Source organism: Orcinus orca, chromosome 17, assembly GCF_937001465.1.
Source record: "Orcinus orca chromosome 17, mOrcOrc1.1, whole genome shotgun sequence".
Taxonomy (NCBI): Eukaryota; Metazoa; Chordata; class Mammalia; order Artiodactyla; family Delphinidae; genus Orcinus; species Orcinus orca.
This window is the reverse complement of record NC_064575.1, coordinates 12,411,076-12,429,618: the sequence shown is the minus strand read 5'-3', so window position 1 is coordinate 12,429,618 and position 18,543 is coordinate 12,411,076. Positions and strand designations below refer to the sequence as shown.

At 37.3% G+C, this 18,543-nt stretch overlaps 2 protein-coding genes across 2 annotated transcripts in view; one reads left to right on the top strand and one right to left on the bottom strand.

The window, feature by feature from the left end:
- The window catches only part of CSPP1 (centrosome and spindle pole associated protein 1), a 193,953-nt gene that overhangs the window by 160,727 nt on the left and 14,683 nt on the right, over nt 1-18,543 (bottom strand). The gene's annotated exons all lie outside the window — the stretch shown is intronic.
- The window catches only part of PPP1R42 (protein phosphatase 1 regulatory subunit 42), a 49,283-nt gene that overhangs the window by 17,035 nt on the left and 13,705 nt on the right, over nt 1-18,543 (top strand). Inside the window, exons 5-7 of the mRNA XM_033437564.2 lie at nt 187-303; nt 16,353-16,470; nt 18,348-18,479. Of these exons, the coding sequence (XP_033293455.2) occupies nt 187-303; nt 16,353-16,470; nt 18,348-18,479 (367 nt within the window). The remainder of the gene's footprint in view (nt 1-186; nt 304-16,352; nt 16,471-18,347; nt 18,480-18,543) is intronic.

Below are 18,543 nucleotides of genomic sequence, written 5' to 3'. Positions count from 1 at the left end.
AAATTCCATCTGAAAAAAAGTACGACATAAAAACAAAATCTCCAAGGATTTTTATTTTCTTGCCTAAAGAGCAAAACAGCCTGAACTGATAAATTTTTAATTTTTCACAGATTAGGATTTCTGGTTTCTATATATAGTATTTAATTAGACTGTTTATTAACCCTAATGTAGTTACCTTTCTTACAGAAATCCCTCTCTATATTGAATATCAGCAATAATAATATTGATGATGTAAGAGACTTAGAAATACTGGAGAATCTTAATCAGCTCATAGCAGTTGACAACCAACTTCTGCATGTGAAGGTAAGGTAAAGGAAAAATTCTTTAATATTTACATGAAATTGTGATTGAAAATACTTATTTTGCTAAATAACTATAAAATGTATTAATTTTAAAACAACTCTGAATTTGTCCTAAAACAAGTTTATGAATCTTTACTTCTTAATGCATTTATTTGCATAATTCTGTGTCTTACCTGGTTTTCTCTTCCATACCCCAATGCCTCCATCCCTCACCAACAGAAAAATGTTTCTCCGAGAAGAAAGTATATACTTTTTCTACTCTATATTATTTTTCTATCAAATGTTTCCCTCTGGAGACTAGATTTCTTGCCCCTTAACTCTGCTCTCCCAGCAAATGAGTTTCTAGTAACTGTGACTAGACTTGAACTCTCTCCCAGCTGCTCCTCCTTGGGGAACACCTGGATCTTTCATTTATTCTAATTTGCACTAGCTATATTCATGTCATGTTATGCCATATCATGCCATATTCATTCCATTACTCATTCATTCAAACATGTATTGGGCACCTACACATTTGCCAGGCACTATACTACTCCATGTATTGAAAGAACAGAGGAAGAAAGAGTAGAGTCCCAGAGATTAAAAAAAACCCATGGTCAACAAGTGATAAGACTACAACGTGATTCTGTTTTCATAAGTATTGTGGTATCACTAACTTAGCTTGGGGCTAGGGAAGGCTTCCTGGAAACAGTCATCTGTGAGCTGAACCATTGCCAAAACCTCATAGTTTCTGGTTTGGCAATGGGGTGGGCTATTACATAATTTTTAAAAAAAATAAATTTATTTATTTATTTATTATTGGCTGTGTTGGGTCTTCGTTGCTGCGTATGGGCTCTTCTCTAGTTGCAGCGTGCAGGGGCTACTCTTCATTGCGGTGTGCAGTCTTCTCATTGTGGTGGCTTCTCTTGTTGCAGAGCACGGGCTCTAGGTGCACAGGCTTCAGTAATTGTGGCACGCGGGCTCAGCAGTTGCAGTGCACAGGCTTAGTTGCTCCATGGCACATGGGATCTTCCTGGACCAGAGCTCGAACCTGTATCCCCTGCATTGGCAGGCAGATTCTTAACCACTGTGCCATCAGGGAAGCCCTGTGACATAATTTCTTTACATAGGACCATAGAAGGAAGAATAGGCTTCTTTCTCCCATAAACAGAGCTCTTATTTCAAAACCACTTTCAGACGGCTATCATCTGACCCTAAAAAAGTTACCCCTGGTCTTGTTTACAAATTCAGGACTATTACCTGGCTCATCTCATAACTACTGTAAGCAGTAGATAAGTATGAAAAGAAATATTATTCTACTACAAATGAATTCCCCCAAATATTCAAAATGCCATTAAACAATCATGGTAGATATTTAAAATAAAAAGAAATAAGGAAGCATGACTCAATTAGTCATTTCAACTTACAACATGAAGGAATTAAGAAGTTCACGGGATAAATTCTGCATTCAAAATATTTTAAATTTTAGACTGCTCTTCTATGCTTTTTCACTGGGCATTTTGTATTCATCAGAATTATTTAATTTTCCTATGATTTCACAGTATTTGTATCCATACTGTGATAGATGGGTAGTCTTATATAAGATACTGTATACTATATATATGATCCTATTCAAAGTGACAGAGCCTGGAGTTTAGGTATTTGATTAAGTAGAGAGGACCTGGGATGTGCACAGTGTTCAACATTCACCCCATGGGAAATGAGAACAGAGTGGCTAAAGACAGCAGCTCACCTTTCCTGGGGAGAGAATGGTGGAGAAATCCGGTCTCCCAAATCTGCAAGATAAGTATTTTCCCTAAATATTTTTGAAGGCCAGGTTCTAAGCACAATGCTTGGCAAATGTTCAGTAATGAGTGCTGAATATATCTTGAAAGATCTGGTTAGTTGTTAATTATCATAATTACCAAGATTCAATGTAGTTATTGTCATTACTTTTAAAGTCTTATTCTATTATGCTTTAAACTCTGAATAGAAGAGGAGAGTTTAACAGGACAAAAATGCTAGCCTATAAATACTCCCAAAGGAAGTTTTTCTGAATGACATTAAAACCAAGCTATTTTGCCTACAATGATTCTCTAAGGCCAAGTTAACGTGAGATTAGAAAGGAAGGTATAGGGGCCATGGTCATGAAATTGACTATATTCTAAGTGCAACAGAAAGTCACTGCACTTAGAATAAAGGTCCTTTTAGGCCATGGTCATGAAGTTTACTATATTCTAAGTGCAACAGAAAGTCACTGGAAAGATTATATTTTTTAAAGATTTCCCTATCAGCTATGTGAAGAATGGGTTACAAGAATGACAGCAAAGAGATCAGTTGGGAGACTACAGCAAAGATTAAGAGAAGACGGCTGCTTGGAGATAAAAAGGAATGGATGGATTGAAGGCATATTTAGATTGAACTCATGGAATCTGCTGATTAGTAGGATGTGTAGGAATAAAGAAAACAAGAATCAAGGTTTTTGTGTGAGGAACTAAGGAGACAGTGGTAGCCTTTACAAGTTGGGGGATACAAGGGAAGGAATAAAAGAATTCCTTCTATTGAGAAGCCTATTTGATATTGAAATGCACATGTAAAATAGGCATCTGGAGTTCAAAGGAAAAGCAAGATTGGAAAGTTTGGGAGTCAACAGCATTTAAATGATATTTAGAGCCTTGGGACAGGGTGACAGACAAAGATAAAGAATAAATGAGGCCACTCCAATATTTAGAGATCATTTAGATGAGAAGGCACTAGTAGGAGTCAATGATGTAGGAGAAGACAAGAGAAAAAGGAGGTTTAAGGAAGAGGGAATGGCCACTTGACTTGAATGCTGTTGAGTAGCTGACATGAGGGCAGATAAGAGGTTAATAGAAATGCACTGAATCTGGCAATAGTGAGATTAGGTCTGGTCAACTGTGTTTTCTGCATATTTCAGAACAGAGTATTTAACAGGTGTTTGCATTGTTTTTTCTTGTAACCAAAGCCCCACATACCTGTTAGAAACTTCTTTCCATGTTATGGATTGAGAAATTTCAGGCTTTTCATGAAATACTTCCCCATACCTGAAATTTCAGTATATAAACTAAAGGACAAGAGAAGGGAAAATTAAAAGGCTAAAACACCTTAAAAACAAAGTTAGAGGGGACACGTTTAATTTGTTAAGAAGTTGAACCAGAGAGGCTGTGGTTCAAAAATCACAGCTCTGTGTCTATTAAATAAATCATATTAAATAAATCTATTAAATAAATCATATTTATAAGTAAAAACATTGCCACAAAGAAAACTCCAAGCCCAGATGGCTCCATTGCTGTATTCTATCATATACTTAAAAAGGAAATTATATCAAAATTACAAAAACTACTTCAGAAAAATAGATAAGCAGGGAATACTTCTCAACTCCTGTTATCATGCTAGCATCATCCTATCCCCAACACTATTGCAAGAAAACTACAATGAATAAAATAAATAAAAGCAATATCCCTCATGAACATAGATTCACAAGTCCCTACCAAAATATTATCAAATAAAATCCAGCAATATAGGACTTCCCTGGTGGCGCAGTGGTGAAGAATCCAGCTGCCAATGCAGGGGACACAGGTTCGAGCCCTGGTCTGGGAAGATCCCACATGCTGCGGAGCAACTAAGCCCATGCACCACAACTACTGAGCCTGAGCTCTAGAGCCCACGAGCCACAACCACTGAGCCCACGAGCCACAACTACTGAGCCTGCCTGCCACAACTACTGAAGCCTGTGCGCCAGGAGCCCGTGCTCTGCAACAAGAGAAGTCACTGCAATGAGAAGCCCGCACACCCCAAGGAAGAGGAGCCCCCACTCGCCGCAACTAGAGAAAGCCCACGCGCAGCAACAAAGACCCAACGCAGCCAAAAATAAATTAAGTTTCAAAAAAAGTCCAGCAATATATAAAAAGATTATCCATAATGACCAAGTGAGATTTATCCCAGAAATCAAAGACTGGTTTGACATTCAAAAAATCAACGTGATGGGGACTTCCCTGGTGGCACAGTGGATAAGACTTCACGCTCCCAATGCAGTGAGCCTGGGTTCAATCCCTGGTCAGGGAACTAGATCCCACATGCATGCCGCAACTAAGAGTTTGCAGGCCACAACTAGGGAGCCCACCTGCCATAACTAAGGAGCCCACATACTGCAACTAAGGAGCCCACCTGCCTCAACTAAGACCTGGTGCAACCAAACAAATAAATAAATATTTAAAAAAATCAATGTGATGCACCAAAAAGATTAAAGGAGAAATATTCTATGATCATCTCAATAGATGCACAAAATGCATTTTTAAAAGTTCAACAAATTATAAATAGAAGGGAACTTAACCTGATAATTGGCATTCATGTAAAATCAACAAAAATATCATACTTGATGATTAAAGACTGGATTCTTTCCCCCTCAAGACAGGGAGTAAAGCAAGGATGTTTACTGTGCTCTATAGAAGGCTTAGCCAGCGCAATAGGCAAGAAAATGAAACAACACTCAGTTTGGAATGGAAGAAGTAAAACTATCTTTATCTGCTGACTACATGATAGGATATATATTTAAAATCACAAATCTACAAAAAGCTATTAGAACTTACAAATTTAGTAATGTCATAGGATACAAGGTCAATATGCAAAAAAACAATTCTCACATACTAGCAGTGAACAACTGGAAAATGACATTTTTTAAAAATACCATTTACAATTTATGTCAAGAAAGATTAAATACTCAGTAATAAATTTACGAAAATACATGCAAGAGCTATAGAATAAAAACTATAAAATACTGGGAGAAATTAAAGAAGACCTAAATAAATGAAGAGAAATAACATTTTCATGGACTGGAAGACTCTATATTATTAAGGTGCTAATTCTTTCCAAATTAATGTATACATTCAACATAATCCCAGTCAAAATCCCAGCAGATTTTTTTTTAATTGACAAACTGATTCTAAAATTTACATGATAATGCAAAGGATCTAAAATACCAAAACAATATTGGTAAAAAGAATTAATGTTGGAGAACTTACACTACCTGATTTCATGACTTTAACATTATAATAATCAAGACAGTATGGTATTGGCATAGGATGGATACAGAGATCAAGGAAACAAATTAAAGACTTTATAAATAAATCTATACCTATGTTCAACTGATTTTTTTTTTTTACAGAGGTTCTAAGATAATTCAATGAGGGAAGGATAATCTTTTCAACAAATGCTGGTGGAACAACTGGACATCCAAATAGTGAGCCTTCACCCTTCATACTATATACAAAAACTTACTCAAAATATAACATATCCAAATTTAACTGCTAAAAAATAAAAGTTCTAGAAAAAAAACATACATTTGAGTTCTTTAAAAGAACACAAAAAACATGACCTATAAAAAATTGATAAACTGGACTTCATCAAAATTTAAAACCTGCCGTTTGAAAGACATTATTAATGAAACAGTGAACCACAGAGAGAAAATATTAGCTATCATGTACCTGACAAACAATTTTTATCCAAAATATATTTTTAAAAACTTTTACAACTCTATGGTAAGAAGACAAGCAACACATTAAAAATGGGCTAAAGATTTCAACAAAAACTTACAAAAGAGCATATACTAATGGTCAATAAACAAAAAAAAGATACTCAGTATCATTATTCATCAGGGAAATACAAATTAAAACAAAGATGTGATACCACTACAGACCCACTAGAATAGCCAAAAATAAAGAGACTGGCAGCATCAATTTTGGATGAGGATGTGGGGCAACTGGAACCCTCATTCATTGCTGAGGAAAATGTAAAATGGTACAACCTTTTTGGGAAACAGTTTAACAGTTTCTTATAGAGTTAAAAATGCACTTACCATATGACTCAGCAATCCCATTCTTAGGTATTTACCCAAGTGAAATGAAAACCTATGTTCACACAAATACCTGTATGCAAATATTTATAGTAACTTTATTTGTAATTTTGGAAACAACCAAATCTTCCTCAAACGGGAATGGAGAAACAAACTGTGTTCCATACAATGGGATATCACTCAGCAATAAAAAAGAATAAACTACTGATGCACACAACAACACGGATAAAAATCCGATTATACTGAGTGAAATAAGCCATACAAAAAAAAGAGTACATGCAGTATGACCCCATTTATATGAAACTCTTGAAAAGTAAAAACAAATGTATATGGTAACAGCAGATCAATGGCTGCCTGATGGGAATGGTAAGAGGCTGACTGGAAAGGGCCATAAGTGAATCTTTTGGGATGATGAAAATGTTTTTTTTTTAATTAATTAATTAATTAATTTTTATTTTGGGCTGTGTTGGGTCTTCATTGCTGTGCGTGGGCTTTCTCTAGTTGCGGCAAGTGGGGGCTACTCTTCGTTGCAGTGCGTGGACTTCTCATTGTCATGGCTTCTCTTGTTGCAGAGCACGGGCTCTAGGCACGCAGGCTTCAGTAGTTGTGGCACACAGGCTCAGTAGTTGTGGCTCATGGGTTCTAGAGCGCAGGCTCAGTAGTTGTGGTGCATGCGCTTAGTTGCTCCACAGCATGTGGGATCTTCCCAGGCCAGGGCTCGAACCCATGTCCCCTGCATTGGCCGGTGGATTCTTAACCACTGTGCCACCAGGGAAGCCCGAAAATGTTCTTTCTTGATTGGTGGTCATTGTATGGATGTACATGGTTTGGTCATTTAAATAACTGTATTTTGTTATATGTAAATTATAATTCAATAGTTAATTTTAATATTAGAAAAATTCTCCAGAACCAAAGGACATGAGTTTCCAGATTGAAACAGTCTCCCAAATGCCAGCACAGTGGATGAAAACTGAGTCACACCCAGGTCTATCCTTAAAAGTTTTTAGAACACCAGGAGTAAAGAGTTCCTAAAGGCTTCTACAGAGGAAAAGAGGATCATAATGCAAAGAATCAGAAATCAAAATGGAATCAGAATCATCAGACTTTTCAATCTGGAAGATAGTAGAATAATGTCTTCAAATTTTTGAGTTAAAAATATTCTCTATCTAGAATTATATATTCAGTCAATTTTTCAAGCAATTATGGAGGTATGAAACATTTAAAAAATGCAAGGTTTCAAAAAAATTTATGTCCCACATACGTTTTTTAGGCAGCTCTTGGAAAATGTGTTCCACCTAAACAGGAGAGGAAAACAGGAAGAGGCAAGACATGGGATCTAGGAAACAGAAGAAAGGTTAAGGAAATTCCCAGAAAGAATCTGAAGTGAAGGAATGTCCTAGGAAAACATCTACTAGCCCAGGCTGCCTCAGGCTGAATTGGTGATAAATACATAGAAAACTAAGCAAATAAATAACCAACCAATTTTTAACTCTAGGGAAAATAAGAAACAACCATAGTGCATTATGTGGTTTAGCTCTGAACAATACTTAAGTGATCTTAGTAATATGGTCAATGGATATTAATCTTATTAATTTAAGTATGACTCTGTTGACAGGATGGAGGAAGGGAAGAGTCGTAGGGGTTGGAGTAATACTTATGAAAACTAAATCATCATCTTCCATAGTAGGAATTCAGTAAATACCTAAGATTTAAAAATCAATAAACAGCAGTTGTTATTTAGCAATGTGGAGGTAAGTGTGCATAGTAATAGCTGAAGTGGGACTTCCCTGGTGGTCCAGTGTAAAGAATACGCCTTGCAATGCAGGGAACGTGGGTTCGATCCCTGGTTGGGGAACTAAGATGGGGCAACTAAGCATGCCCACCACAACTACTGAGCTCGCGCGTCTTAACTAGAGACCCGACCCTGCATGCCGCAAACTACAGAGCCCATGGGCTCTGGAACCCGCACGCCACAACTACAGAGCCCACGCGCCCTGGAGCCTGCATGCCACAACTAGAGAAGAGAAAAAGCGCACGCCATGACTAGAGAGAAGCCCACGTGCCGCAACGAAAGATCCCGCATGCCTCAAGGAAGATCCCGCCTGCTGCTGCTAAGACCTGATGCAGCCAAAAATAAATAAAAATAAATAAAATGTATGTTTTTTAAAAAAAAAGAAAGAAAGAAACAGCTGAAGAAGTTGAATGTGGTTTTGTTTTAAGCCCAAAGGTACTCTTTACTTTTTGTTATAAACCCTATGGTCTTATTTGATTCTTTAACTTTGTTGATTGTATTGCTTTGATTAAAAAAAAAAGAACATAATTTAAAAAACAGTGAATGGCTGGTAAGGAACAAATGGTTAATATCATTGTTATTGTATATCACCATACCCCCCATTAGACTGAGAGCCTTTAAGAGCAAGGAATTTTTGTTGATTTCAGGATTCCCTAGAGCTCAGCCCAGTGCCTGGCACATAGTACACACCTACTACATGTTTATAAAATGAATGAATACAAGAACAATTTAAAATATTCAACTATCTGGGGAAGGAATGCAAACCATTTAGCAAGTTCCAGAGGCTGGGATAAGCCAAAAGTTGCTTTTCCCTCCCATAGAGAAAAGATATTCAGGGAGTGAGGATGAAATCTGAAGTTCTTTTACTTCCAGCAAGAAGACACAAGCAATTAAAAATGCCTAGACACAGCTTCTTGGAGGCCTGAATATAGACTTGCCTAGGAGTCATCGGAAATGTGCTTTTGTGGTCCATTTTAAATCATCCTCTGAAGGCTTAGTCAAAGGACATGAATGTTAGCATCAGAATATTAACTTATTTCTCTGTATCTATTCCTGGGATCAGTGCCTCCATTTTTTGGATTTAAATTTTCCATTCTTTATACTCATTGATTGAAGTTGCCCAAAAGCTGCTGACATCAAACCCTGTGCCATGGGAGAGAAAGCTCAATGTGCCATACATAAAGTCGCTGACATCCATCCTAACTAAGAGTCTTCAACAACAGACAGCTTTGTGCCATGGGGAAAAAGAAGTGGACGTCATTAGAGAATTCTAACAAAACCACTATAATTACCAAAGGTTTTTAGCACTTAGACCAGCTGCCTTTAAATAGCCATTGTAGGTTCCTCATATGCATCTACAGAAAATACATGAAAAAAGAAAAAAATGAAAAAAATAATGATCACTTAGGATGGTTGCATAAGGACCTGGAAGAAGCTGGGCCAAGTGGCTTCTGTCCTTCCTGCTGTTTGGGATTTCATTCCCTTCCCTCTCACTTCTACAGACTCACAGCTGCCAAGGACTCCTTCCCCCAAGATCCTCTAACCCTGCCATCATCTCTCCTATTCCCTAGTCCAAAGTCCAGGGCAGAGACTTGGGGTGGGGGAGGAGAAGGTGAGAATGGCAGAGGAGTAGAGGAAAACAATAGAAGATAAATCCTGTCTTTCCTCTCTTTCTCTATGTCTGCAGCACCTCTAACCAGCAAATTTTTCAAAACAGTTCCATATAATTTCTTGTTTAAAATTCTTATCCTGCTTCTAAACCATTCAATCATATATGCATTCATTATTTCTTCTTCTTCATTCATTCAAAACACCTACCACGTGGCAGCACTTCCTAGACAATGGGGGAGACAATAGTGAGCAAAAAGCAGATACAGGGCTTCCCTGGTGGCGCAGTGGTTGAGAGTCCACCTGCCAATGCAGGGGACACGGGTGCGTGCACCGGCCCGGGAAGATCCCACATGCCGCGGGGCCGCTGGGCCCGTGAGCCATGGCCGCTGAGCCTGCGCGTCCGGAGCCTGTGATCCGCAACGGGAGAGGCCACAACAGTGAGAGGCCCGCTTACCGCAACAACAACAACAACAAAAAACAGATACAGTCCATGGACTCAAAGAGCTCTCGGCATTGAGAGGAAGAGAAACGTTAAGCACGTAATTACCCCAAAACAAAAGTAAAATTGCATCCGTGGCAAGTGAAACAAAGGAGAAGTATGTTGCTCTGAAAGCCTGTAACTGGGGGATTTGCCTTAGGGAGCCCAGTGAAGGCTTCCCTTAGGAAGGTATTGCTGAGCTGACCTCTGAGAGAACAGAAGGGCTTACCAGGTAAAGAGAATAACATGTGCAAAGGCCCTGGGGCAGGTAAGAGTATGACAAAGATGAGGAAAGAGAAGCAGAGACAGTAAAGATGGAGCATAGCGCAAACAGAGGCTGGTGGGCAGATGAGCTGCATAGGCCATGATAGAGTTTTGTCTTTATCCAAGAACAGTAGGGAGCCACTGAAGGTTTTTAAGCCAGGGGTGATGTAATTATAGATTAGCATTTTAAAAAGATCAGTGTGGATACAGTGTGGAGAATAGACTGAAAGAGGCCAGGCTGGTTAGGAAGTGAGAGATGGTGGAAACTTGAACAGGTAAAAATGAAGTGAGCCGACAGACTGGAAATCTGTTTAGGAAGTAAAGTGGACAAGACTTGATGGTGAGCTGGATATAGGGAGTGTGGAAGAGGGAGAGGTCAAGAATGGTTCCATAGCTTTGCCTTGAACAATGGAAAATAGGGAACTCAAGAGTCAGGTTTAGGCGAGAGAGAGATCATGAGTTTTGGTCACATAGAATCTGAGGTGTCTTTGAACTGTTCTAGAGAAAATATCAGTAAGACAATTGGTTATATGACGCCAGAGCTCAGTGGACAGAAGAATGTGGGAGTCTTCAGCATATTGGTTAAGTGCCCACTGAAACTGTCATCATGGATGAGATTGCCTAGATAGGGGAGGAGACAGTGTACGATAAAATGCTCAATGTGGCTTCCCACAAAATCTGGTTCTTCCTCTCACATACAGATGACCCTTCCTTCCTTGGTGTAATAGATGTTTTACTATTTCCATCTATCTGGCCATCCTTTTTCTGTAAAGGGTCTGCTTATAAATGGAGAAGGTGGTGGGTTACAAGAGAAAAAAGTTTTTCTAACCATGACTTTACATTCTTCTGTGGTCCATGGAAGAAAAACACTGTTTGAAAGGAATAAGTGTAGATTATAGAAAAGGATGCAAGAGAACTGATCCCTGATGGTCTGCTGCAGGGACACCTACTTCTGTCCCCAGAGGGTGCTCCACTGCTGGGGAAACATGGTGGTAAATTACAGGGAGGTTTTATTGCACTATCACTGCACAGATATTCTTTGGGCTTTTTCTTGACTAAATATTTTTATGGGCTGATTCAGGCAACAGTCCACCAGGCATAGCACTGTTTTTTTTTAACAAGATGTGTTCTCCATTCTCAAAAGCAACTTTTAGGAAGCAGCCTGTTTATATACTGGGGATTTCTAGGGCCAGAGGTTTGTTATTTGTGGGTCAAAGATTCATGCAGGATCCAGGGAGCCTGCAAGAAAAGTCATAAAGGGTGTGGTCAATAGGGTAAGTTGCTCCAAAGAATGAGACTAAGAAAGTCCGGGGAGTTCCCTGGTGCTCCAGTGGTTAAAACTCCACACTCCCAAAGCAGGGGGTGCTGGGTCGGTATCTGGTCAAGGAACTAAGATCCCACAGGCAGTGCGGTGCGGCCAAAAAAAAAAAGAGTCCGAAATTGTCAATGTGTAGCTCAATGATAATGTTAGCAGTGCCTGACCAAAAGCACCAGGCTGCAGGAGTGCCCAGTGACTGAGGAAGCAGAGGCAGTGACCTAGACTCTTATAACTCCAAATGTGGTCCTAGAACCAGCAGCATCAGCATCAGAAATGCAGAGTCTCAGCTTCTGCCCCAGACCTAATAAATCAAAACCTGCATTTAAACAAGATCTCTAGGTGATTTGTAAGGACATAAAAGTTTGAGAAGAACTGGTCTGGACTCAAGAAGTGTAGTGATGGTATGTAAGAGGATAAAAGTCAGAGGTGAGGGATAGACTGGAAATGGAAATGCAAGAGAAAGATGATCCCAAGAGGAGGAGGCCTGTGGAGAGGGGAAGGGATAGAGAGAACTGATTAGTTTGGGAAAAGAGGTGGGACTTTTCCTTTGTTAATAAAAATCGGAAAGAAGAATGGAAGAGGAAGTGTGAGACCAAAGGCAGATAACTGAGAAAACTCTGTGCTTGATGACTCAGTTCTCCCCAATAAAACTGGTGGCAAAACCAATCACTGAGGAGGAGAAAAAAAGGTTGTAAGTCAAATACTCCATACTTTAGAAACTCCCTTCTTTAACTCTACGGCTCTAGTTTCAATGATATTTATTTTTGATTAACATTTCTTTCCTTTTTTTTCTGTAACTCCTTTAAATAAGCATGCAGCAATGTATTAAAATATTAAATTCTTTAACAACTATAATAAAACTTGGAGTTCTACAAGTAGCTTGATGAGCCATGAACTTTTCTAGGGCCAACATTATATATCTTGCTGACACTATTAGGTCAAATATCATGGTTGCAAAAATGTATAAAAACTTGAAAGAAAAAAATTTTAATCTTTACCTATAGTTTTTATTTCTGCAAAGTTTGCTAAATCAATAAAATGATCTGAAAAGTTCATCTCACAGTCAGATATATCAGTGATTTACTTCATTGGTTTTCTGATGACCATTTATCATGAGGTAAAGCATCTTAGAATGAATGGTGGAAATCAAAAATTTGACGTGCTTGCCTCTTAAATAAACTAAATATTTGATTTATAAGACACAAATGAACAAACCACTACGGCCTGTCATGTTTTTCCAGTTTCTAATTTATTCAACCTCTGCTCAATATTGATCCTGACAAGCAGAGTAACCCAAAGATAAATTTATTCACTCCACAGTTTAGTCAGGAACAAGCCAAAAATTATAGATTTTCCCAGGCAGATGATGACAGGCAGTCAGGGGGATGACAAATGGCTGTCTTTAGATTTAGTTAGGACAGTTGGGCTAGACGTTTCCGATAAAGATTGGAGCACTCTGGTCCAATACAGGTTCATCAGCAGCCATCATTAATTGTAGAGAGAGCACTGCCAGTGCAGCAGGCTCCTATACAGGAGCTGAGGCACCAACCCTGCATGGGAAATAGAATTGGCTCTTTAGTATTTTGCAGCACTCCTCTAAGTGATAGCGTGACATGATCATTTATCATACAGAGACTGTCCAGAAAAGTGTCTGCTCCCTTTAGTAACTTATTGAAGGGCAGGAAAGTGAAAGCATTTTATTAAAGACAGGAAGGCAATGAACAACCAGAGCGTATCCAAAGAGTAATCATATTGCAGCACAGGATTAGTTTAGTCTTAAATAAACATACACTGGAAGGAGTATGTTGAGGATAATTTATCAAGTGAGGAACAATTAACAAAAATCTACAGGATTCTTTTTATCTATATAAATTTAAAGTTCTCTTACTGCTATTATTAACTTTTGGATGATGGGCATCATATTCAACGATGTACAAAGATGCAATGCACAATTCCATCCTTAGAGTTTTTTAAACCAAGAGAAATACAGTGAAACTCTCACATAAAATAATTATGGCTGTATCAAAAGCTGTGGAACAAATGCTGTGAAGAGGGCATAATCCAGGGCCCAGGACTGAAGGATGAAGTTACAACTTCTGAAGAGAGCTTTCTTTTACGAAGTCAATTACTTGTCAGTGGATCAGAAGCTTATTCTCCCTTACAACAATTTTTGCTCTCTGCTGACCAAAATTAAGAGAAAGGGAATTAACTGAGGGGTGGCAGAGCAGGCAAAAAGGAAGAGAATTAACACATGTATTCTTTACCTGCTTTGTTCCACGCACTTTATATCCCACAACAACTAATCCTAATTATCCTTACTTTATAAATGAGGATACAGACTTGCCTAAGGTCAAATAGTAAGAAGCAATGTCAGAAAGTTTAGGGTTGCCTGTATATTTTTAAAACAAGTCCTTATATTTTTCACATAAATTATTTATTTGAATACATTAGAGTCTAGCACAGAACTTAGCCCTTGACTCAATAAATATCTGATGAATAATGAAGTAGGCAGAACTCGAGCCACCATTTTATATACGAAGACATTGGTCTCAGCAAGATTAAAGTGCTCTGCAGTGGGTTCTGGACATCTGGCTGTTCTTCTAATTATTCCCCAAAAGACAGCATTTCTTCATGTAGATGCAGGCACATATCTGGATGTTCCATATTTGTTACCTCCTGGATATGAAAGTTTGGGAAGGATTTTTAATATATAGAAGGGAACTGCTGTCAAAGCTTCATAGTAAGAAAAAAAATTTTTCTAAAACCTAAAGAGTAAATGCAGTCTTATCATAAGAAAAATTTCCAAAAGTGGAAAAATGAAATATCTAAGCAACAGTAAACATGGATCAAGCAAAGAATAAGATGGAAGGTATAAATAGTTAAATTAAATGGATATACAAAGCTGAATGGTATCAAGCTTTGCAGGTGAGGAAATGCTATGGGGAATAAAAATACCAGGCAATGCATTATCAATTACTTTCAGCTTTGCAATTAAGAATATGTATGAATTAATCCATAACTTTTATTTCCCAATTTTCCCTTATACCCTATGATAAGTTTGGTCTTGGCTTGAGGAAAACAGATAAAAGAATCATAGGTGTTTGTCTGCTGCTATCCTCTGGAACTTTTACTAACTTTGAAATCCTCATACCCATATTCTAAAGAAATGCAATCCTCCTGAATGTGTACAACATCACATATACGGCAGTGCTCTGACAACCAGAAAGCTCTCCACAGAATTAGTTATTATCAGTATTTATTATTAATATTAGCAAAACATTTGCTTTAAAGTAATGTTTTTGCCCTACTGAAGGTATTTTTCCTTTTCTTATTTTTCTGCCTGTGGCCACTGAATTTTTACAAATCAATCATGGGCTATAGAGTAGAAAAAGTTTTTCCATTACTTGTTTTGAGTAATTCTTTACAGATTAAGTTTGGGGCATATATTGATATAAGAAATAAAGTATAAAGTATATTTCACTTCCATTAAATAGTAGCTAAGGGACTTCCCTGCTGGCGCAGTGGTTAAGAATCGCCTGCCAATGCAGGGGACACGGGTTCGAGCCCTGGTCCAGGAGGATCCCACATGCCGTGGAGCAACAAAGCCCATGTGCCACAACTACTGAGCCTGCGATCTAGAGCCTGCGAGCCACAACTACTGAGCCCACATGCCACAACTACAAGTCCACATGCCTAGACCCTGTGCTCTGCAATAAGAGAAGCCACTGCAATGAGAAGCCCGCGCACCGCAACGAAGAGCAGCCCCTGCTCGCCGCAACTAGAGAAAGCCCACGCACACCAACAAAGACCCAACGCAGCCAAAAATAAATTAATTAATTTTTAAAAAAATAGTAGATAAAGTAAAATATACACATAAAAAATGAGGAAGGGGAGAAAGAAAGAAAAGGAATGAGAGAAAAACAAGGCATTGGAGACAGAGATATTGGATTGAAAAAAAATTCAAATAGGGAGAGAGAGGAGGTGAAGAGGGCAAACTGAGACAGCTGGTTCTTAAAGGCGATCAATCTGTTTTTCTCACATTTATTTGGATTTTCAACCATGGAATAACTTAATTATTCCTTTAAATATCAATAAGCTGATTTTCTTATGAGCTATTAAAACATGCAAATGTTTATGATGTACATAAAACAAAACTGTACCTACAGTATGATGACAATTAAAAAGGAAATCCCTATGCTCAAAAAGAAAACTAGAAGGATACATAACATATTAAAAGTGATCTTTGGGTGATAAGCACACAAGTTTTTTTTTTTTCCTCCTATTTTCCCCTTTGATATTTTTTTAACAGATTTTTTAAAAAGAAAAAGCAACAATAAATATTGCTTGTAATGTCAATGGACTGCTTACTTACTACTCCATAATGGCCTTAATCTGTAAACTTCCATAAGCTCCACTAAGAACAGGGCATCTTCTGTAGCATGGATAGCCAGAGGCAAAGTGGTTTCTGAGCTGCAGGTTGGGTCCATTTAAGGGAGTGTGACAGTAGAGTTCTGTGGCCCCCAACTCAGGACCCTACTTTTTGCCTCATCTTTAGTCCTCTCTATTATTAGTATAGACTATTTTATCAAATAAACATTTATTGTAACCTAAGTACCTGGCACTGAGCTAGAACTCCATGGAAAACAGTAATTACCTTTTAAAACAGTTAACTGACATGAAAGAAATATTGATAATATGAAATACCTGTGTCTTGCTTTTTTCTTCTCTAACGATAGGATTTGGAGTGTTTACTGAACAAGTTGACGAAGCTGTGGAAAATGGATCTAAACAGAAATCCTGTTTGTCTCAAACCGAAATACAGAGATAGACTAATATTGGTGTCCAAATCACTGGGTACATGTTTATATTATATTAATATGATTTTCTTAGAGAAAGAGAGCTGGTTAACTCTTTAGTTAATTTATCAGCAAGCCTTCAGAAATATGAATATGACATCTGGATCTACAAAAATGGTCAACTTTAAATTTGATATTTTAATAAAAGCAAAAGTTAAAATTGAGAAATAAAACATGAAAAAGATCTGCTGTTCAGAAATAATTAAGACATCAGACACTCTTTCTTTAAAAAGAAAATGTGGCTGTTACCAACAAAAATGGTTAGTCATAAATGCGTAGAACTTGCTGGCCGTTTGCCAAATTTTCACTGGCACAAATCCTCTGAAGATCCGGAGACTCTTGGTTCCGTAGATAAAATTGATCAAGGTTTTCATTGCTTGACACTTGCCAAACGGCACCTTAAGAACATACAGGAGTTCCTTTCATTTGAAAGGGGAGAAGGTGGGGAGTCCCTTTATGAGATCCGTACAAATAATAACATTCCTGAATCCGCACTATATAAGGGGAAATGGACCAATGCTCTTCAATAGGTACCAAGTTATACAGTATCAGAGAGATAATCACTGCCCTCTCACAGAGGAGATTTGTGAGAGTGTTTCTATGACATGCTGTACTTGAGTATAAAAACTAACGTATGGCAAAACCACTTCAAAGCTCATAGCTATAGTAAACTTGGTTAATCATAATGCTAGTACAGTGGTTCTCTTGGGGGAAAGAGGGGATGACAGAAGGTATATCAGAAACATCCAAGACGATTTTTCAAAACACATATGTGAGAATCACACCTTACCTACCCTCTACCCCACCAGCCAAGAGTAGGAAACAGAGAATACACAGGAATAACAGTCATGTATATTTTTAAAGGTAAATTACTCGTATATTTGTACTTGGAACACTATCAGTCATTAAAAATTGTGTTTAAAGAAAGACGTGGTAAAATGCTCACAATACAATATTAAAAAGTGAAATGTGATACTGTATAAATAGAGAATTCCATTTTTATATAATACACACATATACACACAATACACACCTAGAAAACAAAACAATGCTAAGAAATATACTAAAGTGTTATCCGTGGTTGTCAGTGATTATTTCTGGTTGTGGAATACAGGCAATGTTTTGTTTTCTCCATTTCTTTGAATTTTCCAAATCTTACAACACACAAACTTATTTAATATGCTCAATTTTCAAAACTTTTTAAAGAAACAAAATGTAAAGATAACTGAAATCTCACTTCATAGAACGAAGAGGCCAGTTATGCGATTATTCCTATTATATCCTATATCTTAGGATATAATAAGCATTATTAATGTATGTATTTTTAAAATACCATGTTACATATATAAAACTTCTTAATGAAATTAACATAAAATATATTTTACTTTTTCCTATGAATAATCATAGAATTATTTAAATGAATAGATAATATTTAATTTTTGTTGAATATGACGTTTTTGTTTTTTAAAATACTTTATGATCCAAGAAGGGTGACCATACATCAAATTGTTTATAATGATTACCTTTGCTAGTGATGGGAAGGAGAGATATGGATAGCAATTACAGAGCCTTTTTATGTTTTTTCCATCATGTTTCAGTTGTTTATAATATGCACATATTCTTTTTGAAATCAGAAAAAATAATTAAAAATAAATAAAAGCTCAATAAAAACAGAAGCTGTGTAAATAAGGTATTTTAAAAATAAATTTATTTCAGCCTATCGTGTAGCTGTTCATGTGTCCTAAACCAGAGGTATATATATTGTATGTGTATACATAATATTTATATATTGTATTTATAATGTTCATGCTGTATTGATACATAACATTTATAGCATTTATATACTACATTTTTTAACATATATATTTTCTCTAGAATTCCTTGATGGAAAAGAAATTAAAAATATGGAAAGACAATTCCTAATGAATTGGAAAGCATCCAAAGATGCCAAGAAAATCAGCAAAAAAAGGAACAGTAAGAACGAGGATATAAGTAACTCACACATAAGTAAGTAGACTGTCATTCATTAGTTAATCACTTCTACTAGCAAAGAGAATATTCTACTCAACAA